The sequence below is a fragment of the Heloderma suspectum genome, chromosome 2 (genome assembly GCF_057233095.1).
Source record: "Heloderma suspectum isolate Gila_16-S chromosome 2, 16-S_ref, whole genome shotgun sequence".
NCBI lineage: Eukaryota > Metazoa > Chordata > Lepidosauria > Squamata > Helodermatidae > Heloderma > Heloderma suspectum.
The window spans coordinates 165,243,882-165,270,625 of NC_139459.1; the positions used below are offsets into that span (position 1 = coordinate 165,243,882).

The 26,744-nt window shown below is 45.1% G+C and overlaps 2 protein-coding genes across 5 annotated transcripts in view; one reads left to right on the forward strand and one right to left on the reverse strand.

Annotated features, from left to right (window-relative positions):
• Nucleotides 1-99: 99 nt before the first annotated feature.
• DNASE2 (deoxyribonuclease 2, lysosomal) lies at nt 100-25,461 on the forward strand. Of its 4 annotated transcripts, XR_014787980.1 has the most exons (8): nt 6,544-6,637; nt 7,694-7,807; nt 10,516-10,693; nt 11,437-11,515; nt 12,003-12,167; nt 13,242-13,439; nt 23,111-23,243; nt 24,383-25,461. XR_014787980.1 is itself a non-coding variant. In XM_084835715.1 (7 exons), the coding sequence occupies exons 2-7, from the start codon at nt 7,713-7,715 to the stop codon at nt 13,965-13,967; spliced, it is 1,113 nt and encodes a 370-aa protein (XP_084691841.1). In that variant the 5' UTR covers nt 100-165; nt 7,694-7,712; the 3' UTR covers nt 13,968-15,537. The 4 variants fall into 4 exon arrangements, 3 of the variants coding, with proteins under 3 accessions (XP_084691841.1, XP_084691840.1, XP_084691843.1); XM_084835715.1 differs by lacking the exons at nt 6,544-6,637; nt 23,111-23,243; nt 24,383-25,461 and adding exons at nt 100-165; nt 13,570-15,537; XM_084835714.1 differs by lacking the exons at nt 23,111-23,243; nt 24,383-25,461 and adding an exon at nt 13,570-15,537.
• The window catches only part of SMARCA4 (SWI/SNF related BAF chromatin remodeling complex subunit ATPase 4), a 91,648-nt gene continuing 80,235 nt past the window's right edge, over nt 15,332-26,744 (reverse strand). The window contains exons 31-36 of the mRNA XM_084835713.1: nt 22,875-23,128; nt 20,954-21,062; nt 17,905-18,006; nt 16,980-17,112; nt 16,221-16,360; nt 15,332-15,831 (exon numbers count right to left, since the gene is read on the reverse strand). Coding sequence (XP_084691839.1) covers nt 15,799-15,831; nt 16,221-16,360; nt 16,980-17,112; nt 17,905-18,006; nt 20,954-21,062; nt 22,875-23,128 — 771 coding nt within the window. The 3' untranslated portion in view covers nt 15,332-15,798. The remainder of the gene's footprint in view (nt 15,832-16,220; nt 16,361-16,979; nt 17,113-17,904; nt 18,007-20,953; nt 21,063-22,874; nt 23,129-26,744) is intronic.

The window sequence follows — 26,744 nt, forward strand, 5'->3', positions numbered from 1 at the left end:
ACATAAAAAACGAAACCACATTGAAAAGAGCAAACGGGGATATATCATCTCAGAATACGGTCAAAAAGATCAACGTAAGTGAAAGCCAGTGAAGAAATGGAAAAACATGAGTACGCATCAGAAATAAGTCAAAAACTAAAGTGTCTAGAGTCTGCTACTAGCAAGGTGAGCTATAAATGAACATTAACATGTGTTGGAAATGTAAAACAAAAATGAGACTATTATCATAGGTGGTGGGTTTGTCTAGTAGCCAAAGGAAGATAAAAATACTGATGGGAAACATTCTAGGATGTTCAGCCAAATTAGATCCTCTACTTTATTTACTGTCATATAACCATGGCTCAGCATAAAGACTGCAATATGAATTTACTCGTTATATGATGGTAGCTAGAATATTTTATGCAAGATATTGGATGAGATGGAACATACCTAATGATAAAAAATGGATTACAAAATTACAGGATTATGCTGCAATGGCAAAGTTAAATAATGATATTAAGAGTTCAAGAGTTCAGTACAAATGATTTTATTATGCATTGGTCACCATCCATTACCTTCTACAAATCAAATGCAATTTATACCCCTGCCCCTCCCCCGTTGCACTGCCACCAAATTTGCCGCCAAATGACAGCAGAAAAAAGTGGAATTTTTCCTTTAAAATGAGCAAAATTGCACTCCTGAGATGGGTGAGAATTTTGTTTCAATTCATTTTTTATAAGAATTTATCAGAATTCACATTTCTTCATATGTGGGATGGAATATATTGAGACTTTTTAAAAAATGAGCATGCGAGAAACCAAAAATCCATCCATCCCTGCAGAGAGCTTTGACTGAGCTGGCTTGGAACTTCATGGCCTCCATGACAAGCATGGGGTTGTCTCCATTTGTCATCAGCCAATGCATAGGGTAGGGCACCCCCCCCCCAATGGAGGGCATCTTTACACCTGCAATTTATCACACATTCATGATTGGCCGCTCTCGGAAGTATGCTGGTCCATTGCACGATGTCATAATCCTCCAGTGATTTTCCCACCATTTTCCCCCATCTATCCCATATTATTCCCAAACGGAAAAAATGCAGTATTTTTTCAGCCCACACAACAGGAGCACCATGCGCCCCCCCTCATATATTTCTCCCATAGCACGAAGAAACTGCCATCTGTGTGCCACTGCGGGCGATTGTTTCAGTTTGTTGGGAGCGCGGTCATGATGACAACAGCAGGGACATCAAGGTGGTGAGCATGTTGGTATACTGATCTGCCGGCTTGTTACCATGCTGTGGCTAAATGCGATGCACCAACTTTTGCTTTGGCTGTTACTCCGCGACACAGCATGGCCAACATGCTGGCATGCCAGCATTCCAGCAGGAGAAGGGTTCGGGCAGCTCGGTGGAGGTTGTTGTCTACTTGCATTGTGTGTCAATCACAACCAAACCACCAATAATCTGTGGCGGGGGAGGGGCAGGAATCGGGGAGGAAATTTCATGATGCCCCCAGCACATGTAATGGCTTTTTGTGGAAAACTAGCCGCCCTGTGAAAAGGTAAGGAAACAAATATAACGAGAAAGAAACAGCAAGGAGCCCGATCTAATCCCGTGATGAAACCAGATGGGGAAAACCCTGGTATTGATGCAGATTTCTGCCCCTGTGTAATGAACCCCTCAGCCCTTGCCTCTGGATGTGAGGGTGGTAGCCCAGATATTGGGGGTTTAAATTTACCCCACTGTCATGGTCAGACCACTATCTGGTAAAGTTTGTTCTAACAGTGCCAGTCTCCCCCTGCAGGGATGGGAGACCCATTAAGAAGGTTCACTCCCGGTATCTTATAGAACCATGGATTCCTGAATGCAGTGCGGGAATTTCTGGTAGCCAGAGCTGGCAATCCTGTCAAGGCTCTAATCACACTATGGAACGGTGAGACACAATGGGCTGTTGACACAATAACTCCTGAGAACCCTCTGGCACTGTGGAGCCCGAGGTGCTCCCTGGTTCACTGGTAATCTCCAGGCGATGAAACGGGCTGGGTGATGGCTACAGCTTAAGTGGCGTAAGACTTGTTGTGAGGCCAACCAGAAATGCATGACAGTGCATCATAGTGACTACTGTGCAGCAGTGAGGGCAGCAAAGAAGACCTACTTTGCTGCCTTTATTGCATCCTCAAGTAGTCATCCAGCAGAGCTTCTCTGGGTGCTTTGGGGTTTGTTGTCATCTTCCCCAGTGAACCCCATGTTGGAACCCTTGGAAGGCTGCTGTGATAATTTGTCAAGGCGCTTTGAGAATAACATCACTTAGAACACCGCTTGTGGCTGGTGAGGTGTCCAGTGCACTGTGTGGTTCACCTGTATGGGATCAGTTTCAGGTGCTGTGGCCTGAGGATGTAGACAAGATGCTTGTAGTTGTTTGGCTTACAACCTGTTCTCTTGACCCATGTCCATCCTGACTTATTTGACCCAGCCAGGAGGGGCTGGCTGAGTGGATCCAGGGAGTGGCGAATGCTTCTTTGCCTTCTGGAGCAGTGCCCACCGCCTTGAAGGAACTGGTGGTACCTCCATTCCTGAGAAACCTCTCCCTGGATCTGGAGGTTTATACCAATCACTGCCCAGTCACTAATACTCCTTTTCTGGGTCAGGTGCTTGAGAGGGTAGTTGCTGGGCAAGTGCAGACATTTTTGGAAGATACTGATTATATCAAACTCATCTCAGTCTGGGTTTTGACCTGGTTTTGAGACAGAGCGCTGCCACCTCACTTGAGGCAGCAAAACTGCTCAGGCCATGCCTGTTCATTCCATCTGTCTTCTGAAAGCTGATCCTTCCCCTGTGCCATTTACGTTCCTCCCAAACCTCCTTTTCCCAGAACTGCCAAGAAATTAGAGTCCTGTATGATGAGCGCTGTCCTTCTGATCTGTGAAACACAACTAATAAATGCCTTGAAAAATCATGGCCCTCTGTAGATTGGAGAAGGGCAAGCAGGATCATACATGCCCATAAACCACCAGAGTCTCTCTTATCTACTTTCCGTCTGGCTGTTTTCTGTATATTGGACACCAGGGGGCAGACTTACCAGGGAAAAAAGCTACTAGTCTTCCTTAAATGGAAGCCAAGATTCAAAATAGATTATTTCCATTTAGATGGGCTACAAAATGTTTCTTTCTATGCAGGCTTTTAACATACAAGTGTGATGGAGATTTGTTTGGTCTGTGTTAATACCCCTGCTACTAAGATAATGCTGTTAATTTTATTTTTTGATATATTTTTGTTTGCATTAAATGTAGAAGACAAAAACAGATCATTTCCTCTCCTTATTTATTTATATCCTATCTTTCTGCCAAAAGATGGCACTCAAGGGAGCTCCCTACAACTTTTTATGTGTGCAGACATGCCCCTCCTGACCATTCGTATATCCAGCAACAGTGGGAAAAAAATGCACACACACACCCATCTCATCTACCCACAACCTCAAGCTTACCAGGCAGCACAAGCGGGGCCCCAATGCCATTCTGGGGCAATTAAGATGGTGTGTGTGTGGATGCTGGTGCTATTTTAAATAAACACATTTAACAAATGAACACCAAAGAGGAGAGAGTAATTATTTACAGTTTTAAGTACATTGGTAGCTTTGTTTGCATGTATTACATTAGCACTCCTTTTCGTTTTTAAATGTCAAGCCATGTACAGTAACACAAGGAGCTGTGAGGTATTGGTGGTTAAATACACCTCTTTCCGGTGTTATGTAAGGCAAAAACAGAAACTAAATTTCAGTTTGGTTGCCCTGCTCTGACCCCATTGCTGTGCTGGGTCAGTTTTCTGACAGTGTTACCTGCCTGCCCTTCGTTGTGTATTCTACACTCTGCTTCCAGTGTTTTTCATCTTCTCTATGGGCTCTCGTTAATGGTAATGAGACAAGCCCTTATGACAAATTTGACCTGAGAAGCCTTTGCATACAGATAACTCTGCCAAAGAATGATTCAGTGTTATCACTTGTTGGGTGTTCCCAGATTATTCTGCAAAGATTTCTGACCAGAACTCTTGAAGAAACTTACATTCCCACTATAAGGGGGTGAGGGTGCCCTGTGCTTCATACCCTCTCCAGCACAGAGAGTGTTTGTTTTTTAATCTTAAAATATGGTTAGGGGTAGGGGGTGGGCACTGCTTCGGAGATGGCAGGAACGGGAGGATAGTGTTCCCTTCAATCCACCATGTACCTTACATCCTTTGAAATGGACAGAGGGTGCACAGCCCCCATGTTTGGTGGATCACTTGAACCTCACCTTTTACTTTTTCTGTTCTGTGAGAAAAGACTTCCATGTCTGAAACCAGGCAAAATCCATTCCAAAGAGCAGCTCCCTTCCATGTATGTCACCAAATGGACCCTTGGAGAGATCAGGTTCAGATAAGGGTAGGAATGGGAGGACAAAAAGCTGAAGGGTGTGGGGGTGGAGGTTAGAAGAGGGAGGAACACACAGAGCTGAGGAGAAGAATTTGTGGCCCATGGACCTCATGCAGCCTGCTCTGTTTCTGGTGTGTCTGCCCCTCCAGTACTGAGCTGTTCCCAGCAAGAGGCAGAGGCCACACAGAGCTTTCAAAAGCGTCCCAGGAAGCAGGAAAAGTAGCTTTGCTTTGAAAACTAGATCCATGCTTTCTAAAGATGTTTGTGCCATTGTGTGTGTGTGTGTGTGTGTGTGTGTGTGCGCGTGCATTGATGGGGTGTGTGTGAATGGGATGTATTACATGGGTGATTGGTTTACTTTAGATTTCCTAAAAAAGAAAGGAAAAAGTGGTGCTCAGATGATGAATGGGATCAATATAGGTAAGAAGTTGGGGAAAAGAGAGAAGGTCTCAGCTCATCATATTAAGATGGAAATAATTATGATGGCCCACGCAGCATGCTATATCTGCTGAGGGTTTAGGTGGGTTGTATCATCCTTTCCGGGGCCGTGGTGGCTTAGTGGTTAAGATGCTGAACTGCAGACCAGAAGGTCGGCAGGGCAGCAGTTCGAGACCCGAGTGCTGCGTGATGGAGTGAGCTCCCGTCTTCAGTCCCAGCTCCTGCCAACCTAGCAGTTTGAAAGCAAGAAATTGCAAGTAGATAAATAGGTACCGCTTTGGCGGGAAAGGTAACAGCGTTCCGTGCACCTTGGTGTTCAGTCAAGCTGGCCACATGACCATGGAAGCGTCTTTGGACAGCGCTGGCTCTTCGGCTTAGAAATGGAGATGAGCACCACATCCTAGTCGGACACGACTGGTTGGGGACACCTTTACCTTTATCATCCTTCCCAGCCTGCAACTGTGGATTTATGAGTCAGAGCTGAGTACAGCAATCAACTTTGAGAGGTGGTAGTGACAGAGAGAGAGAGGTTCTCTCAAACAGCAGGATCTCTGTTTCAACTGGGGCAACAATATACGCAGATTCCCCAAGCAACTATGGGCCTGTTTCTGGAGAAGGCTGCTGGAACTTCGTCTGCATGAATTACTGTTTGGGGCAGGGGTGGTGCTGTTGTTTCTGACTGGAGGAAGGCAGTGCCAGAGCATCCATCCATGCACAGATGCAGCAAAGTAGCCTCTTGTGCCTAAGGATTTTAGAGCTCAGTATTGGATCACACTGGCAATTAGGTGTTCTTTGTCTAGTTAAGCTCTATAACATTTATATGGCTTTGATTTTTTTTAGAAGCCTAAGCAGAACTTTTGCAACAGTGATTCTGTTTCTACAGACACACGTCTATGGGTACTTTTGTTATGCAATGGCCCTGCTTAATATAGGGAATTTTACAGAGGGTCGAGACATCATCATCCACTTGTCCACCACCCACCCCCGGTATTTTCCCGCCACTTCTTCTAACTTATTACTGTGGGAAATCTGGGTGTTTCCAGACATGGCTTTAAATGTGCAATTGCCCCGCCTCATTCGCAGAATTTTACTGGGGGTGCAGATGCCAGTGTGTCTTCAATTTGTAGCCATCTCATGTTTTCCCATCACTTCTTCCATCTTTTTTCTTTTCAGAAAAAAAAATCCATTGAGGCAAGAAAGGTGGCACAGCTGCACAATGCCTTCTGGTAGTTAGCGTTGGGACCCCTCCACCTGGAAGCACCCCCTTATGTATCTTGGGTCACCCATAATGGAGACTACAAGACTGGCTGGTGGCCTCAGGGTTTGACCTAATAAACTTTCTGGGTCCTATCCTCCTTTTCCCTCAGGAACTGCCTGGGAAAAGAAGCGCGTGTGGGGGCCCGCGCGCGGCGAGCGGAGAGAGCTGTTTCCTGCTCCGCGCGAGGGCGAGCGCGTTTGCTCTCCCAGGCTCCATGCGGCAACCTCTCCCAACACCAGGTGCGCCCGAGCTCCTGCCGGGCGCCCGGCCCGCTCTGCCGCAGAGCCCTGGCGCACTGCGGCGCCGGAAGAGTCACCCCTCCCCCGCACGAGGCGCACCCCGGCTTGCAAGGCGCGGCGAGGGCGCCCGCCGAGGGGGGGCGGGAGGGAGCCCGGCCGGCAGGCGGGCAGGCGGGCAGGGAGGGGCCACGGGCACGTGACACCCCCTCCTCCAGCTGCCTTTGGGGAAGTGGGGATTGCCGAGCTTTCTGCTTGCTCGCCACTTCCTTCGCTTTCACGAGGCTGAGACGGCGGCGGACGGTCCGGCGGACAGCCTGGTAAGGCAAGCCACGAAGGGGAGTCGCTTGGAGTCCGCTCCGCCTTCGCCACCTTCCCCACCTGTGCGCCTTTGTCAGTTGCCAAGCTGCTTTGTCGCTGAGAAGAAAGCATCCCTGGCTAGGCGTTATTTAGCCTTCTCTCCCACAAGGAGTGAAGTGAGGGCGTGGGGTGCTTCACTGCAGTGAGGGGGTGGTTGCGGACGAGGCTTTCATCAGGCAAATCGCCTTGCCTCGTTCCCAGAACTTCACAGGGGGTCCAGGCCGCCTCATCTGCCACTTGTAATCCTCCTGTGTTTTCCCACAGCTGCTTCAGTCTTCTGTCATGCCCTGCCTCAGGGCGATGGCATGACAGACGCCTTGTCTGGAAGCACCAAAAAAGAAAGGAAAGAAAGATGAAATAGCTGCACAATGCCTTTTGATTGGTTTCACTAGGAGCTCCTTGATCTGGGAGCACCCACAGATGCTGGGTGTAAATCCTCCTGTGCATATGTTATGAGGCTGAAACTATATTTGAACTTTTAAGTTCCCTTTTGGAATCAAGAAGTGCATTGCCTTCTTCCCTCTTCTTGATCAAATCCCAGAAATATGTTGGCTGGGGTGATAGTAGTTGCTAATTGCTGAAGGAAAGGCATTCTTCACATGATCAGAGGCAAACATTTATTGACACAGACTCGTTGGGACCTCTTCTACCAATGAATGACAAAGAACTGGTATTTGAGGGCTTTTACCTGCTGCTGCAAAGGGGGGAGGAGGAAATAAATGGGAAAGAAGGAAAGGGGTGAAGGAGGTTAGGAGAGAATATTGTGGAGCAGGGCATATTGGAAAGAGAAAATGGCTTGATCTGTCAGGAGTCAGCCTCCACTCCCTGCTCCCTTGAGGAACAACTGGGTAGAAAACTGCCCACGTAAGTAAAAGAGCTGGAGAATTTTAATTGTAATGAAAACTGAACATTCAGAGAGGGAGACTGGAATAACCCTCAGGGCACAAGGCCCCCACATACACTGTCATGGCTGCTGTCCTGGTCTTCAGCCACGGCTGCTTCTGTCTTCCTTGCAGGAACTCTGACGAAGGCATCATGCTGCCCATCCTGCTGTTGTCTGCGGCCTTCATCCACAACACCGCCTATGGGAGCATTTCCTGCTATGACGACTCTGGCCATCCTGTGGACTGGTGTGTGTCCATTACATCTGATTTATTTTTAATCCTATTTTTGGAGGGAGCAATCCTATGGCCGCTAGACAGTGGCTAGATGGCCATAGGCTATCTGGTTTTCCAGGAACCGCCCTTGGAGCCTGTGCTCCGAGGTTGGTTCCCGGAGAAATGACCTCCCTGTTCTTCTGCGCTGCCTCCAAGGCAGTGTGGAACAGCCCCATGCTCTACACTTGCAAGGGGAGTGTGGAGCAGCCAAAAAGGGGCATTCCAGGGGGCGTTCTGGGGCGGGGAGGGCAGAAATGCCTGTACGACACATCCAATGTGTCGTACAGCAGCCTCCTCCCCCACCCAGCCCTGCCATGGCTAGACAGTTGCAATTGGCCATCTAGCCGAAAATGCAGGGCAGGAGAAGCACGGAGGGAACGATCCCCTTCATGCTTCTCCTGCCCTGCATTGGATAGGCGGTTGCCTCCGAGTTCAGAGGCGGCCGCCTATCTGAATAGGATTGCGCCCTATATGTATATTCTGCCCTTCAGCAAAGCTTCCAAGGTGGTTTACAAAACCCAAGATAACATATATAGATTTCTTTTCCCCTTCTTTTTTCAGCTTTCCTACTTCTCTGACATAGTTGTAGGCTCTTTGGGTCTAGCCTTTGTCCAAAACTACCACCACATTTTCAACTTCTTCCCCGCAACCGTAAGGGCTAGATACCTGCTTTTTAAATATACAAATGTGTGGATTGTACCTGCTGAATAGTGAATTCCAAGTGACACATACAACACAGCCAAGCATACTGTGTGGAAATCACTCTGTCCTTGCCCCCTTGGGTCACTAACCAATTTTGTCTGGGGAAAAGTACAATACCATTACTTGATACTTATGAATGCATAAGTATTCACCCCCTTTTGACTTTTACACATTTTGTTCTGTTACAACCTGGAATTAAAATGGATTTAATTCGTATTTATTGTCACTGATCTACACAAAATAGTCCATAATGTCAAAGTGGGGGCGGGGGGAAATCTACATATTTTACAAAATGATTTACAAATAAAAAACTGAAATGTCTGGGTTGTGTACGTATTCACTCCCTTTGCCTTGACACCCCTAAATAAGCTCTGGTGCAACCAACTGTCTTCAGAAGTCACATAATTAGTTGAATGGAGTCCACCTGTGTGCAATTCACGTGTCACATGATCTCAGATTAAATACCCCTGTTTCTGGAAGGCCCCAGTTTGTTGGAGAGCATATCTAAACAAGTGGCATTGTGAAGACCAAGGACCTATCAAAACAAGTCTGAGATAAAGTTCTGGAGACGGCACCAATCAGGGTTGGGTTATAACCCCCCCCCCCAACTATGAACATCCTGCACAGCACTGTTAAATCCATTATTACAAAATGGATTTATGGTACATAAGTATGATACAACCATGACTCTGCTAGAGAAGGCCATCCTCTAAAACTCAGTAACTCGGTAGGGTAGGCATTAGTCAGAGAAGCAACGAAGAGGCCAATGGTAACTCTGAAGTTGCTGGAGAGATCCACAGCCGAGATGGGAGAAACTATCCATGGGACAACTATCACCTGGATGCTCCACAAAGCTGGGCTTTATGGAAGAGTGGCGAGAAGAAAGCCATTGCTGAAAAAAACCCATATCAAATCCCGTTTGGATTTTGCCAAAAGGCATGTGGAAGACACAGCAAACTTGGAAAATGGTTCTCTGGTCTGATGAGATAAAATTGAGCTTCTTGGCCTTACCGCAAAATGCTGTGTGCAGCACAAAGCCAACAGTGCTCATTGCCCTGAGAACAACCCCCCCCCCCATGGTGATGCCAGCATCATGTTGTGGGATGCTTTTCATTGGCAAGGACTGGCAAACTGGTCAGGATTGAGGGCAAGATGGATGGAGCCAAATACAGGGCAATTCTAGAGGAAAACCTTTTTCAGTCTGCAAGGGACCTGGGACTAGGGCAGAGGTTCACTTTCCAGCAGGACAATGACCCTAAACACGCAGCCAGAGTTACACTGGAGTGGTTTAAAAACAAGAACCTGAATGTCTTAGAATGGCCCAGTCAAAGGCCAGACCTCAATCCGATTGAGAATCTGTGGCAAGACTTGAAAATTGCTGTTCACCAATGGTCCCCAATCAACCTGACAAAGCTTGAGCAATTTTGCCAAGAAGAATGGGCAAGAACTGCTGGATCCAGATGCACAAAGCTGGTAGAGACTTACCCCAAAAGACTCACAGTTGTAATTGCTGCCAAAGGTGCTTCTTCCAAGTATTGCTTCAGGGGGGTGAATACTTATGCAACCAAGAAATACCAGTTTGTTTTTGGTTAATCCACTTTTGTGCCACAAAAAAAATAGTTTGCACCTTCACAGTCTTAAGTATGTTGTGTAGATCAAACGGTAAAAATGTCAAATCCATTTTAACTCTAGATTGTAACACAACAAAATGTGGAAAAGTCAAAGGGGGTGAGTACTTATGCATGGCACTGTATAAAGCTTTCCAGATCAGTCTTAGCTACCCTGTGAGAATGTCAGCTGCTCCCAGTTTGTTCCAGGATTTTATACCTGAAATAGTTAAAATCCTCTTTCTAATCTTCCACCTTTTTCTGTTAATGTCTACGTCAGAGCCATGTTGCCCACCTGTGTCTTAAGTGGAAAATAATACAGGCAGGCAGCTACCTCCTTCATGACAGGTTTGTGATTTGTTTGAGTTTCAGGTTTATTGTCTACAAGCTGCCCAGACCCCATGACAGCCCCCCAGCAGAGGGCATGCGGTACATGTATCAAGATGGGCAAACACAGGGCTGGGTGCAAGGTAGGAGTCTGATGAACAGTACTGAGGGAGCTGTGGGTCGGACGCTGCAGCAGCTGTACATGGAGACAAGGTGGAGGCTGGTAAGTCTGAGAAAAAGAGCTGCAAAGCTGCCTTAACAGTATTCCAAGCTAGGGGCAATGGTGTGAGAGGTGGACCTGATTGTGAAGATCTAATTCCTGCTCAACACAAGCCTTCACTCAAGGCAGGCTACTATCTGCTAGTCCACCAGAGGTAGATACATCTTATTTTGCAATCTAGAGCCTGGGTTTTTAAAATGTCTTTTTAATTTTATTTTTATTTTTAAATTTATGCATCGTCTTTCGGTCCAAATAGGACCCCAACGGTGACTTACAGTATAATTTTAAAAAGGGATGCTTCAGTAAGTGGGGATGAGTAACAGATACATGATGGTCCATTGGAACATAATAGAGTCCTGTGGATAAGGAGCAGGTGCATAGCTAGGCCAAAGATAGTTTGTGGCTCCAAGAACCTGCACTGCCTGATCTCAAATGTGTGCCCAAGAATCTCTTGCAGGGGTCAAGAGGGTGCTGGAGCCCTGCTCCTGGATTGCATACAGCTGCTTCTTTGGTGCCTTTACATTTGCCACCCATGCAACTATCAGGGCTACTTGTGCAGTTGGGCTGGCTCTGAGAGGAAGACCCAATTCAGGAGAAGGGCATAAAGTATGGGCTACTTGGGTAGAGGAGCAGGCACGGGAAGGGGGAGAAATTGTGATAAGGGCCACGCCGGGTGTGGCTGAGGCAGAAATGATACTGACATAGAACAGTTGCCTAACCATCCCCCTGCCTTATTTTCCTTTCAGGAGGAAGAAATGGCCTATGTCCTGTACAATGATGAGCCTCCAAATAAGCTTTCCTTCAGCCTTAAGGGCCATACGAAAGGTAGTGCTTCTGCTCCAAATGTGCCCTAAGAGCAGGGCTGGCCCTACCATTAGGCAGAGTGAGGCAGATGTCCCAGGCAGCAGCTTTTGAAAGGTGGCAGGTGGTGGTGGTGGCAAGATGTTGGAGGGCAGAAGTGTGTGCTGTATCTCCTAAGGTAGATTGCTGCCATCAGATGTGGTGGAAGACATCTCCAGTGTTGAAGTAAGATTCAGCTGCCAGTCTAGTCAGCTTCTGTACATGGAATGGGGAGGTGCTATGCTTAGGCAGCAGAATGTCTTGGGTCGGTCCTCCTAAGGACACCAACTGTGTCTTCCCCTAAAGGTGGCTCCTCCATTACAAATGGTCATGCCTTTAGTCACATGCTGTGCATGGAGCATGAGTTAGTGGACTCCTTGGGGGCAGACCAGCCATCTTGGCACCTGTTGCTGCATTCCTAAAACTAAAGCACACAGAGGGAAAGGTTCATTACCTTTTGCTTTTTCCTTAGGAGTCATCCTTCTGGATAGAACCCAGGGATTCTGGCTCCTTCACAGCACTCCTCATTTCCCCCCCAGTCTAGCTGAGAAGAAATATGCCTGGCCCCAGAGTGCGCTGTCTTTTGGGCAGACCTTCCTGTGTGTTACCTATCCATACAGCCAGTTCAAAGAGATTGGTAGGTGCCTCAGATCTTAATATGGATAGAACAGCCATACTGAAAGCAGAATTTGGGGGTTCTTTCCAGGCTCTTTGTTGGGAAGAGCAAGAAGGCTGCCTCAGAGTAGGATTCCTCCAGATTGATGTGCTACGCAAAAATAGGATTTGATGATGATTCATACAGCACCATCATGGAACACGGTATTTTGCAGAGTAACATGAGGGGGGAATTGTAAGAACCATCCAACCCAAAGTTATCTCCGTCCCCATGACAATGTGGCATAGGACATGGGAAGTTGAGAGGGAGAACTCCAATGATACATTTCACCTCTGGCTCTTATATGGGTGTGTGTGTGTGTGTGTGTGCGCGCGCTACAGTCCATCCTTTGTCATTTATGGGAACAGAAAAAAGGGAAGGAACAGAATAACCACTGCTGGACATTCAAGGCAGTTATCTGTTCCTTAGCTAAGCTTTTCAGATAAAATAGGTGTCCTGTTGGGACAAGTTCAACAAGATGATGCTTCTTTGGTCCCTGTAGGCCTGTGGCATTAGAAGCTACAGGCTGTCGCTGTGCCAGTCAGTCATCTAAAGCAGGGGTAGGCAGAAGGTAGATCTCCAGATATTTTGGACAACTCCCAGAAGCCCCTACCAGCATGGCCAATGGTCAGGAATGCTTGAAGTCCAAAACTTCTGGAGACCTACTTTTCACCCACCCGATCTAAAGAATGTCTGCATGTACCATATCAATCCTTTCCAAGAGGAGAAGGGGCCAGCTATCCCTTACACTTCTCCTCATGTGCTGCTCTCTGCAACTGTGGAGTTCACACCCACAAAGAGTAGGCCTCTCTCAAGCCAAGAAGCCAGGCACGGTAGCTGATGCATCACTTGCAAATCTAATGGGTGTCTTGTGCCCGCAGTTCCATTTCTGGGTGCATGCACGATTTCTGTTTTGGAATTAAGCCTCCCTCACTCAGAAGGTTTCCAAGGGGTGCAACCAATCTACTAGGTAGGGAGGGCTCGATTTCAAGCAGGAGGCTGGACCTCTTCCCAGGCAACAGATCTGATATTCCATACCATGTATCTCTGTTCCAGGGAATCAGTTGCTCTTCACTGAGCCCCATGTCTATGATTATCGTGTGGAAGGTACTTTTGCTCAGGACCTGCCTGCCTTGTTGAATGCTTCAGAGGGGCAGCACATCCATAAGGAGCCATGGAACTCCAGTGTGGCCCTGACATCTTTGGGGGGCAAGGAATTTGTCAGCTTTGCAAAGTTTCGTTCCTTTGGTGACGGTAGGTGATGAGATGGGATGGTTGAAAAGGGAGGTGATGGGAGATGTAGTGCAACAGGCTTAAAAAGGGGGTAGGTAGTATGTCCTCCTCATCACTTCAAGTCTCTTCATACAACTATTTCCCTACCCAGATCTGTATTCTGGCTGGTTGGCCCAGGCTCTCGGCAGTGATCTCTATGTCGAGTTCTGGCTCAGATCCCGAGGGATCCTCCCTTCCAACTGTTCTGGGCACTTCAGAGTCTACAATGTGCAGGAACTAGCCTTCCAGGATCCAGCCCCCACCTTCCTTTCCAGAAAGGACCATTCCAAGTGGTGTGTGGGGACAGAGAATGATCCTGGCTGGACCTGTGTTGGAGACATGAATCGCAATCGTGCAGAGGAATGGCGTGGGGGTGGCACCATCTGTTGTCGTGATCCAGCCATTTGGAAGGCCTTCCACTCCTTGGTACAGAATTATACTGACTGTGATGATGCACAGTACCACCCAGTATATGGGCTGCAATTGCCTGAAGAATCTCAGCCGTATTAGGGGAGTGTGGTTCATCAGGCTGGGAAAGGGCCACAGATGATCCTAAAGGGTAATGCCCAAATATGCTCTGCCCAAATATTTTCTACTATCAAATTTACTCCTCCCAGTTTTCAGTCACAGTATATTAAGGCCCTATACAACAAGATTAAATTCTTGGTCCTTTTGATAATTGGCTCTGCTACTTCTTTGCTCCCCTAAACTAGTTTTTTTCTGGAAAGGATCCCTTGATTTCCAGACTTGGGAATAGGGCAGGTGTTGCTTTATGCTTTGGACTTCTCCCTTCATCAGCATCCTCTCCTGTTGCACAATAGCACTACCAGCATTATGTGAGCTACATGTAGAAAATGCTTCAAGGAATTCCATTTTCTGCAACAGAAATGTACACCTTGTATAAATCTGTTTCCATTAGTTGGGTGTTCAAAGTACATGGATTTATATGACTATGATACATGGCATGCTAATTTGAGAAAAAGTGGCAAGGACAGGACTCTCCCACCCCAACAACACAAACCCAATCTGTCTCAGACTTTAAGGTAGCCACAGTGATTTTAAAGGATCTCTTTAGCTTCAAAGGCCCTAAACCTGTTATAGATGAAAATCACACTGTGTATAAGATACTGGTTTCCACACTTGTGTGATAATTCTATGGAAGTATGGAATACACATGGCTCAGGCCATAGTTGGAAGAGGAACTCTGTGGGCTCTCCCACTCACTGCTGACCCAAGGATAGAGCGACCTCACAGAAGGCCTATGTCTGCAAGCCAGGGTGATCTCTCCATGCCTTCTCTCTCCCATTTCAAAATGCAAGGATTCCTAAAACTGTGAGTAAAGGAAGTAGAAGCCCAATGGAGTGGAGGAATGTGAGCCCTAGAATGGAAGAGGGGTATGGCAGTGTGAAGAACTTGGTGTAGGTTAGTGAAACCTCTGTATTATACCTGAAATGGTGACATTAAAGACTAAAACCCTTTAAAGGCAATGTGTTTGGATACTCCCATCTTAGTTTTCACCCGGGGGGGGGGGGGGGGACTTTGGTATGCTCACCCCCAGCTCCCATGAAGCAGGCCTAACCCTAAATCTGCCAGGTGCACTGGATCATCACAGAAGCTGCTGCAACCCAGCAGGCCATCTCCCTCTAATAAAACTGGTGTCACAAGAGAGGCAAGGCAACAGGTGGGATTTTAGAAAGGTTTGTAAAGTGAAAAAAAAAATAGTGGGATGATGGTCTTGAGCAGACAACTCTGATTCTGAGTAATCAGCCAAGACAAGGAGCTGTGCAATGGAAGCAGTGGTTGGAGAATTATAGTCATTTGAGTACAAGATGAAGCCACTGCAAGCAGGGAAAAACTCACGCATGCACCACAATGAAGATATTTTTTGCTTAATTTATTACTGCTTGAAATCCAGTGACACTGACACAGTTGCCACTGCCACCCTCTCCTCACTTGGTGGGCAGCTGGCCATTCGACCTATTTCATAAAATACAGTACTAGGAAGTGGACTGCTACACACATGCACCCACAGGTTAAAACTACAGTGATTCAATACTGCAACTGAAAATAGTACTGCCATAAAAAGAAAAAAAATATATCAAGTGTTCCCCAATTCATAATTCTTTTTAAAACAGTTAATGCTGTTACAAATGCTACTGATGTGAGGACAAGGCAAGACACAAACAAGTCCTACATCTTCACTGCAGTATAAATATGGAAGAATTTTATACAGTTTACCCACATCCGACACTATGTTTCTCGCTACCCGTTGCAGCTAAGGGAATACAGCATCTCTGCTTTGGAAAGACTGATGCTTCAGGTCTGCACCATGGAATGTCACTTAATCGTCTTCTGTGCCACTTCCTGAGCGATCCTGAGAAAGAAAGGAAAATATTTTTGTTAGCTGTTAACATTTTATACACGGTGTCCCCTGCCCCACTCCCACACAATTTATCCTCACAACACACCTGTGAGGTAGGTTAGGCTGACAAACAGTGACTGATCTAAGGTCACCCAGGAACCTTCATGAATGAATAGGGATCCCAGGTTCTAGTCCAACATTTTATCCACTACACCACATACTTAAGTGGATATAACAATGTGGGACCCACTTTTATGTTTGCTTTGTTGCCTACCTAAAATAAAAGTTCTCTGTTCTTTCTCCCCTTTGCCCTCCCCCTTCACCATAATTGCAGAAATTTCTCCTCCAGAGTCTCCTAGGACACTGATAACTATTTGGGGGAAATGAAATTCTGCCGTTACCTCCTCTTGCTCTTCCTCGCTATCATCATCACTAACTACTGGCTTGGCCCGTGACCCACGACTGGTACGCCTGCGACCCTTCATCCGGTCTTGTGCTTTCTCCTTTCTGCCCAGTTTAATCTTCACTTTGACAGACCGAGCTGGAGGGAAAAAGAAAGAGAAAATGATGAGACTGAATGCCTAGCCTAGAGACAGCCTTCCTGTTCTCCCTTAGCACAGTACAGCCAAAATAGGGAGGATGGACAGGCTCAGTCACCCCCTCCCCCACACACCTGTGTAGGTTTCATCTCTTCACCAAGATAGAACTGAGGGACATTAACGCAGTGGTACCTAGAAGTTTGTCAATTGCTTCCTCAGCTTAATCTGCTTTACTACATCATCTGACCTTCACTATCTTTTTGTTCAATAAGCAGTATAGCCACAATCTGCCTGGCTTTGAGGAATGACTAAAAGGATCTGTAGTTCCACACTAACCCCCCTTTTTTGCATCAAGGAAAATCAAGAAGTCTTCTATTCACATCCAGATCAAGGACACTACAAGCAGTGGGAACATGAGGCTTTCCTCATACGCCCTGGCCTTGCCTCCATTCTATACATTCTATACACTGACCTTAGCTCAGTGAAATCTCAGCTTTACTGATGGTTTGGTTATGCCTTTCAGATAATATTTGCTCTAGTCAGCATATGACAGACCTCTTATGAAACACACACACTTCACAAAAGAAACTTGGCAGAGGAAGCAGGTAGAAAACTACTCACACTCTGATTCAGATCCTTCCTCTTCTCCCTCCTCTTCTTCTTCACTCTCCTCACCTTCACTATCTTCCTCTTTTTCAATTTTCTGCCTTACACTGGTGAAAACAGATTGCAGCACAATCGAGTCTTCATAAATCTGTAGGGAGCCACAAAAGGAGATGTACATGGAAATCATGTATGGTGCAAAGCCCTAGTTCCACAAAACTAGTTCCCATGTCATCCCTTGTTTCACATTGTCATGGTGCTTTTGTTTAAAGGGAGATCTATTCAGGTTTAATACCAATAATACTTAGGATTGATTTAGCGCTACTGAGTATTCAAAACACTTCACACACATTTTGTTTAATCCTTCCAACAAAATGTAAGGCAGGCAAGTATTATCCCTACATTGCAGATGAGATGGGATATTATGTTGGCTCTTAATGGATTAATGTGTAACTGACAATTGATTATTTTAAATGGTTCTGACGATCATATATATAATCTAGGTTAACTGGATGAGTTTTTTAAAACTTTGATATAACTAAAGGGTAGGTAGAGATTGTTCGCATAAAGGATAGAGACCAACTTTTGAGTTTCACAGAACAATTCTCCAGATAATTCTTCCATACTACTTAAATCCAAGAAATCCCCATAGGAAAGAATAATTTGGTGCAACCTCAAAACTTGCCACATGTACTCTGCTCACACACCAGGTTCCTTAAGAAGTGTCATACCAATTGTCTCAGAGACAGGCAACACAGCAACGATTTGTAACGATAACGCGTCTACCGTCAAGTTTTGACAGTTCTAATTTACTTCCAGAAAAAGAGATCAAGTTCAACTCACACCTTGGGGGACTGAGAGGAATGCAGTAAGTCTTCCTTTTTAGGGTTAAGGACATGCTGTCCCTAGCCTGCACAGTTAGCATCATTGGGAAGAGTCTTACCAGAGAGCCTTCAAGGTTGAAAGTCTGTGCATTCTGACACAGGAGCATGACATCCTTTTCCAGATCATTCAGGCTGCGGTACTTATGGTTCCGAATGCGTTCCTGAAAAGGAGGTGGGGGGAAAAGGGTCACAATCCTGATCTTCTTTGCTCACTGAAGTTTGAAGAAGTTTTACTTTGTCTCCTTGGATCCTGTTCTATCCACCTACCTGCGTGAAAATATAACTCCACCCTTTCAGCAGTTAAATGAAGGAGAAGATAGCAATCTTAAAACCTGAAGGTGATGGCGTACAAAAAACCTGCCTGCTACATTAATGTATCATAAAATGATCCATAGCACAGTGCTGTGGGTTTTCCAGAAAATTTTGAATTGGAAAATTTTCCAATGCAAATTAGAGACATTTGCATAGGAAAAATTTCAGTTTGCATCAGAAAATGTTCTGATGGCTTAGAGCAGGAGTGGGCAACTTGTGGCCTTCCAGTTGCCCTACAATTCCCATCATCCCTCACCATTGGCTATGCTGGCTACAGCTGATGGGAGACATAGGCCAAAATGTTTGGAGGGCCACAAAATTGCCCACTCCTGCCCTAGGGAGATCTAATTTAGCATGTTTATTTTACTTGTCTTTAGTAAACAAAGCTAAAAAAAGTACCCCATATTATTTTTTTGTCTCAACACAGAAGTATTTGACCCAAAATATTTGAGGGGAAAAAATTAAAGTACACTTAATGTGAATTAAATGTTATATTATGTAGAATATTTTATTGGGATACTCATAAAAAATTAAAGACAGTAGCATGCACTTCCCTTACATTGTTTAATTTTAAGAAAAAAACAACAGTACTGAAAAGTGTTGACACACTAATTAATTTTAGCAACCCGAAGAGCTGTGTATGATATGCTGACAACCACTTATCTATTTCAACAGAGTTCAACTCTCTTCCAGTAAAGTTGTTGGGGCACCTTCAGTTTTGCTGTCACTATTTATTACTTCCATTTCACACTGAGACATATATGTACTACATACATAATGACATATACGTATGCTGGGGATAATTACCTGAAAAACCTTAAGTACAACTCTGAAATGGTGAGGGTTGGCTAATATTGTATTTGCAATTGGCATAAGTTCATTTTTATTAATGAGCTTATGAAATGGACTTTTTCCCATGGAAAAACAAAGCAGTGGAAAATTTTCCACCCCACATCATAGAGCACACCACAATAAAAAGGGTGGGGAAGGCAATCCAATCCAAACAAAGTCTGCTTAGTCTTGCTCTTACCTCTGAGCCCCATCGAAATACAGCCTGGCTAGGGCTCAAACTGTCTTCCTAGGGAAGGCAGTCCTTCAGATATATAGGGCAACTTCGTAAATAAATGTACAAAAATAACTACCCCACAAACATTTCAACTAGCTTGCTCACTCCCAATCACCCATGCTAGTAATTTGTGGCACACTTGACCACCTGAAAGAAAAAGGACTAGATGCCTTCCAGTGTATAACACTTTCTCTGCCTAGTCATCTGGAGGCAGTCCTTATGTACCCCAGGTGAGTGACGGTTTATATGTCTGATAAGGCCACTTAGCAAGAGCTTGTGATAAAGACGAGGTTTGAACCAGGACCTCCTGGTTCACAGCTTAGCCTTTGAGCCACTGTACTACACTTAGCGCTCAGGAGCACAAGGGAAGATTTTTGGCAGTTCTGGACCTAAATGACCAATACACTACTGATCTTGTAGGACATCTGTGATGATGGGTCACAGAAGGAGTAAGCACTGACACCCAGAGACAACTGTAACATCTATTACAGGGCTTTAACTATGCTATTACTGGGAGTTTAAAAAGCTTTTACTGGATTTAGTGACTACAGTGGAACATTTTAAAAGATTGGAGCCCCTGAATAACGAAACAAGTTATTAAGATAGGAAAAAAGTGGCACATCTGGTAGTGGCACTGGATGAGCCTTTGAGACATCTTAGCACTCAAGGGGAGAAGACAATAATGTGTGGAGGCATTAAGGGAAATAATTAATTGCTCCACTCAATTGCGTAACGGGTGGATCTTTGCTAATCCAAATTATGCCTTTTATCCTTTACTCTGAAGCCAATTTGAAAGGCTTGGATGCAACTACTATTCCAGAAAGCTGAAACGTGGAGGAGAACATAAAACACGCACCTTATAGCTTGTTAGGAGCTCACTGATGACAGTACTCAAGATCCAATACACTAATGAAAATTTCTTGTGCCAAAGTGGGAAGCCCCTTGAAATATCTATGTTTGGATGTATACGACGTAAGTCCAAGTTCAACCAACCACTTCTGTGTAAGATGCTTCTGAGCAAAAATGGGTAGTTGTACTAGCAAACTGGAATTGGCCTCATCTATCAAACCACAGGACATTAAAAACTGTAAATCTTGTGAATATTACAAAGATTTGTACTACTCTGTTCTGGAAATTTATCTATAGCAACAGCTGTGTGTAGTCTTCTTCTTACAAGCCATTTGTGCTACCAGAAAGCATTCTTGGAAATAAAACAGGAAAATCTTGGTTCTGCCCACTGCAGATATCAGTGCGACATTTGTCAACGACATGGCAATGGCTGACATCTGTTCACTTGCCTTTGTGCTGGCAATTGGCACTAAGCTACAAAGCTTAAATGCTTGGCAATCTGGCCTTTCAAAGCAAGGGGAGAAAGAATGAGCACGTCTGGACCTGTGATCACTCAAAAATGGCACTGCATTTCCCCAGCTGGAAACTCCAGCACAGTGCTATCCCAGCTTTAACTGCCCAGAACAAATGCCTAGGATGGCACTGCAGTGATAGCATCAGGTGCCATTTGCCACATAGCTTCTCACTTATAGCCAACTATCTCAAGTGAGCAGCAAACTGTACTGCGGGTGTAACATGATGAATTTTCTGCCCTGTTTAGGATGGACAATAGGAACATTGCCTTAAATTGTTGACCAACTTTGAATTATTAGAATATGAGAATAGCGAGATGACTGCTGAGTTGGTATTTGTATTCTCTGTGGGCAAAAGGAAAGAGTTACCTTGATTTTCTTGAAATCCACTGGTTTGCGGATGAGTTCATAGTACTCTGGAAGCTCCTTACGAGAAGGAAGTTGGATGAAGACTTCGCTAAGTTGGCGTCCACTGCTGCTACAAGACAAGAAAAAGGAAGACGATTAAAAAACAGCCTGTCTCCCTTTTAGCAAAGAGGGCCAACTCACTCTCTCCACATTCCTCAGTAGCTGTAAAGTCCCAACAGCAAAATAGCAAGATGACTCTACTTACAAAGAGCGAAATGTTCTGCATTTAATATGGCAACACATCAACGGTTAACATACTATGTCTACCACACCACCACAGATTGGTTGAGTGACAGACAAGCTAGATATGTATTTATTTATTACATTTCTATCCCACTGTTTTCCCTCTTGCATGGAACCCAAGGTGGTGTACATGTTTCTCCTCCTCTCTATTTTGCCCTCACAAGTAGATTAGGTTGAGAGTCAGTGACTGGCCCAAAGTCACCCAATGAGCTTTATGGCCGAGTGGGGACAAGAACCCAGATCTCCCGAGTCCCAGTCCAATACTCTAACCACTATACCACACTGGCTCAAGATATTCCTTTAAGCAGTGTTAGGAAAAAAAGCAGCAATGGGAGCTTTTTTCCTAACACTAATTGCAACATGGGGAATGGATTTTCATCAGGATAGTGGCTAGGAGGAAAGGCTAAACTTCCCTTCCCTGCGTACTGCATTCCCAATGAAAATAGTGCCCCCCTGTACCTACTATTCATTAAAACACACACAGAGATATGGTTGCTAACCACGTAATTAAAGTCTGGGCGACTGGCCCTAAAACTTTGTGCTGGCTGATGTCAACACCAGCACGCAGTGGATAAGTACCAGCTCTGTTTAGCCTTCCCAAATATGGAAAATCAGTGCTGGTGCATCAGACTTGAGGAACAAGGTTTGTTACGTGAAATATCTTCAAGGTCCTGAATGACACACGTCAGGCCAGATCACAACAGAGCAGAGGGAAATTGGCATCCTGCTAACCGGATCAAGATCTGCCAAGGTTGGAAGCTTAATATTTTCTTCTCCAATTTTACCTGAGCAAAAAATTAATCCATTTGGGTAGCTTTCAAGAACTGACCCATTCAGTTTAAATATATCTAAAAGGAATTTATTCCTGTCTGTGCTGCCATGAAATTTACCCTTCATAGTAGCACAGAGAGTTCTGTCCTATGATGGCAATTATATTAAGCAAGCGGGGCCTGCAAAAAAATGTTGCAGTGTGCAGCGCTCCCATTCAGTTTTCCAGCCTATCAGCCATGCCTGCTTCCATTCCCCCTCAGCTTTCCAGTTTTTTCCTTCCCAACAGTGGTTATGCTCAGTCCACATTGGGCTGTTTTGCTGGGTTTGGCCCAATGTTTTTTCTTTAGATTTTTTTGGTTCTTCTGCAAACCTTGGAGTTTTACCCAAGCCTGCTGATGCCTCCCTCTCGTGTGGGGATGGTGCCATTTTGGCTACATAAGCAATGGCACTCATGCCTGAACATTGGAAATGCTGACAATAAGGAGGCCATACTGAGATCACTTGACAACACCTCATTTCTATGTACCCATGTATCTTTTTTTTTCTACCTCCGAGATGTTCAAATACTGAATTTTAAAAAATCTCTGCAGAACAACACACCGACCCACAAACCCAAGTCCAGGTTCTGCATGATGATGAAAATGAAACGCAAATTATATTAATTACATGCAACTAATTCACAGTTTGCCTTATAACTCATGATATGTGACACAGACATCAGTGTGACTTCCCTACTCCTTGAAGCACAGTGCGGCAGATGTAGCGGAGCAAGTCTATGCAAGAGAGATTTAGCAAAGTGAACATTCACCCTGAGAGCAGAAATCCAATTTAAAAAGAAATATCTAAAAACATCCCCTTCTTCTGTTACCTGTCCTTATATTTAATCACAGCATCAACTATCTTCTTCATTTTCTTGGTGAGGTTGGGTGGATTTGGCGACAGCTTCTCAGCAGGAGGTCTGCCACGCTTCTTCTGCTTTTTGCTGTCGTCATCTTTGTCCCGGCTCCGAGTGCTGGTGGTTGGGGTGGATGAGCTGACGTCCACGTCCCTCTTGCGCTTGCGAGAGGATTTCTTCTGGCGCACCTCTTCTTCTATCTCCTCCAGCGTGCCCTCTTCGATGGCCTACAGACAGGAGCAGCAGTCCGTCAGCCAGGTACAATGAACAGGATGCATGAAGATACCACACCGTGAAATGGTTAAACACGAACGTTCACACACAGCCAAGCAATCTAGCACAGTGAGTAATGGGAGCTCTATGTGGGCTGCTTCCCATAAGACACAATTTCCCAGGTTAACCATAAGGATCATGGACGACTGCAACTCCAAGGGTGGGAAAGGAAAGCTGGTTCTCTTACCTATGAGCTTTTCTTCTCGTGTTAAACAAGGCCAGCAGACAGGGCCTTTGCAGAGGAGTCGGTAGAAACTATGAAGAGCAGGGTGTGGGGATGCCCCCTCCTGCCAGCTCGGTTGCAAAATTCTTCTAAAGCTGCAAAGAGATCTGCGCCTACTAACCACCAGTTAACCATAACTATTAATGCTTCAGATTGAACAACAGTAGAGGAAAAGAGGCAGGTGAACTGCAGGCCATGTATAACAGAAGTAGGAAAACTCACAAGTAAAAACTGCCCATCTTTCCTTTTTCTTTAGTCATACATGGCTAGAGGCTCTCACGTATTCAGCATCCAGAGAAAATTAACCCAAGATTGCAATTCTGACACCATCTGTTAACATCAGCAAACTGGGGAAGAGCTTTTAAGAGAAGAATGGCCTGCCAACATGGTTCTAGTCCTCATCATTTATTTATACGGTGCCATCAATATAAACTGGGATTTACAAAGTTTCATAAGCAAAGACAGTCCTTGTCCTCAAGTAGTTTACAGCCTACATTTTGACAGTGGGAAAGTCAACATATGGGGGGGGGGGGAGATGCAAGGGTAGTAAGGCATGAATGTGGTCAATCATGCCTGTATGTCTAAGGTCTCCCCAAAGAGAGGAAGGAACAAAAAAAAAGAGACCCAGGTTCACCCTCGGAACCTGGTATTAGGGCATATCACTGCAGTAGGAATGTAATGATTCCAACGCCATAGGAGTCTGCGTTTCATTCCACAGTCCTGTTTCTCTCATGCAGCCCTGTATGAGTGTTAAAGAATGAGATCAAGCAGAATGCAAGACTGAAAAGCATTACTTCTCATTCCTAAGTGCAATTCTCAGAATTGTAGGGATACCAATTATATGAAACTTTTAGGTTCCTAATGGCCAGCACCAAATTTCTAGGAGCCTGGGAGACTGGGTACTTCACATCTCCCCTCAGTCCTGCTTCCATGTGCCACATTCTGACCTTCAAATATTTATCACTTCACATTTATTTTTCTCTAGGATGGCTGGGAGCCAAGGGAGGACAGACAGAAGAGTTGCCTTCCTCAATGAAGCTGCACATTCAGTTTAATGAAAAATGGGTAAACTCTTTTTATGGAAGGGGCAGAACTGCGGTTTAAATGGATACTAACATGGGTGCACTGTATCTTCTTCAGAGGCAACTGTCACTACACAGGTGGCTTACAAGTCTAATTAGCCAAAGAAGCCCTCCAACCTGAGACTTTGTTAAAGGCTTTCTGGACTAAATTACAGACCCTCATGAGGAACCTATGTATGATTGGAGGCAACAGAGTTAATCTTTTGATGCAACAGCAATTAAAATCTGAGTAGGTTTCCTGCAGCTGCCAATATCTGTATTGACAGCTGCTTCACCAACACATTTAGGGTGAAATCCTATGCATGTACAGGCAGAAAAAAGGCCTACAACTTCCAGCTTGCCCCAGCTAGCCATGCTGCACCTTTAAGCTTTCAATGCTAGTAAGCAGCCTATACAAGGAAGTTCACGATGGCATCAGCCTGCAGACTTCATATTGAATGGCCTGGTTTGGATATATTGAGCCAAGATATGCACAAGTCTTGTTCCTGTGTGTTCTGTCCATGCTCTACCCCTTCCCTTCTTGGCACAGAATGATTCAACACTTCCTAAGTTAATTGACCTTAGTTTCTTGTTACAACTAAACTGGGAATTATGGCTACCTGGATCAGAACAAGCCAGGATCTTAAATGAACTTCCAAGCTGTGGCTTGTTCCAATCCTACCCATAGTATCCCTGTTCAGGACAAGAATTTACCAGATGCCTATACTTCGTTTCATTTCTTAATGAGTCATTTATTTATTTATTATATTTGGCTATTAGGAACTTAAAACTTGGTTCTACTTTCTGTGTCAATGTGTGATTTCCTTAAATATATACACTTACTCATTTAGGAATTGATAACTGTGCGCCTTTATCCCAATATCGTGTAGGTATTTCATTTGTTGGATCTCCTGTTGGAGTTGACTGTCTGCACTGTGCATTTGGATTTTATTCAATGCAAGTTATATATGATTGTAATAAAATGTATATATGACTTGTGCCTAAACATTAGAGTTGAGTGACTTAACTATATCAGTTGTGTAATCTTTCGCACTTTTGGGTTGTCTGTGCATCCTATTATGAGGCAGTGGGGAAAACTAGGTTTGGAGGACATGTGTCATTTGAGACCAAAGCCTCCTGTTGCCTTTTTAAGTTGCAAAGGGGAGGGGCTTAGCTCAGTGGTCAAGCACATGCTTTGCATGCACGAGGCCCCATGTTTAATCCATGACAACTCTAGTTCAAAAGGATTCTCAGTAGCAGAACTAGGAAAGACGGCTTCAGAGAGCTGCTAGTAGCCAGAATGTACAATATTGGGCTAGATGGACTAATGGTCTGTCTAAGGCAGCTTCATATGAGGGGTTAATTCACCCTCCAGCTTAAAATAATTCTATGTGGGGGGCAGGAGGGGGGGGGAGAAACTGACCATGAAAATTGCCCCCTTTGGCTCAAGGCTTCTCTTCAGCCTACCTCCAACCACCAGCCAGCTTAACATTTGCACATGTGCATTGTTCTACTCTGACAACAAACCTGGGCAGCATGAAGACAGTGCAGATGCATGGCCACTGACTGCCCCCCTGCTCCAGTGTTTTGGGGTTTGAGAACTGGTGACGGGTGTCATGCTGACCCACCTCCAAACAAACAAACAAACAAACAAACAAACAAACAAGCGTGCAGAAGTAGGGGTTCCTCTGCCTCTCCTATTTTGGTTCCAAACATGTCCTCCGCACACTCAACAGCCACTTTACAGATAATCTGCTGGAATCTGTGCTGTAGGCATGGCAATGTCAACTCCCCAGGAACTGAGACTTGGTGTCTGCATGTCTCTCATTGATTCTGGTCAATTTGGGGAACAGGGAGAGAACAAGCCAAACAGATACAGGTGGCTCTTGACTGACTGTAAGCAAAAGACTGGACCTAGAAAACTGCCCTGACTTTTCTTTAGAGATTTGGGGCACCCACAACATCTGCTTTTGATTCCCCCCCCCCGCTTCCCTAAAATTTGGAGGTTTCTCATCCTGTATTCATAATTCTTGAAATGGTCCTCTTTAATCACACTCTAGGTACTGTATCTCAGCAAGGCCTAACACATGAAGCACTGCAGAAAGTTCAGGTACGCATTGCCCTTACATTTCCCTCTGAATTGATACCAAAATAAAAGGATGGGCAAGACTGCTGCTTTCTGTTAAGTTCCTCTCAACGTCTGCGTATCTCACTACCTAGCTCAGCCAAAGCTGCCTCCAGAGAAAGGTGGATGGGATGCAATGACTCAAGGAACTATGAATATGC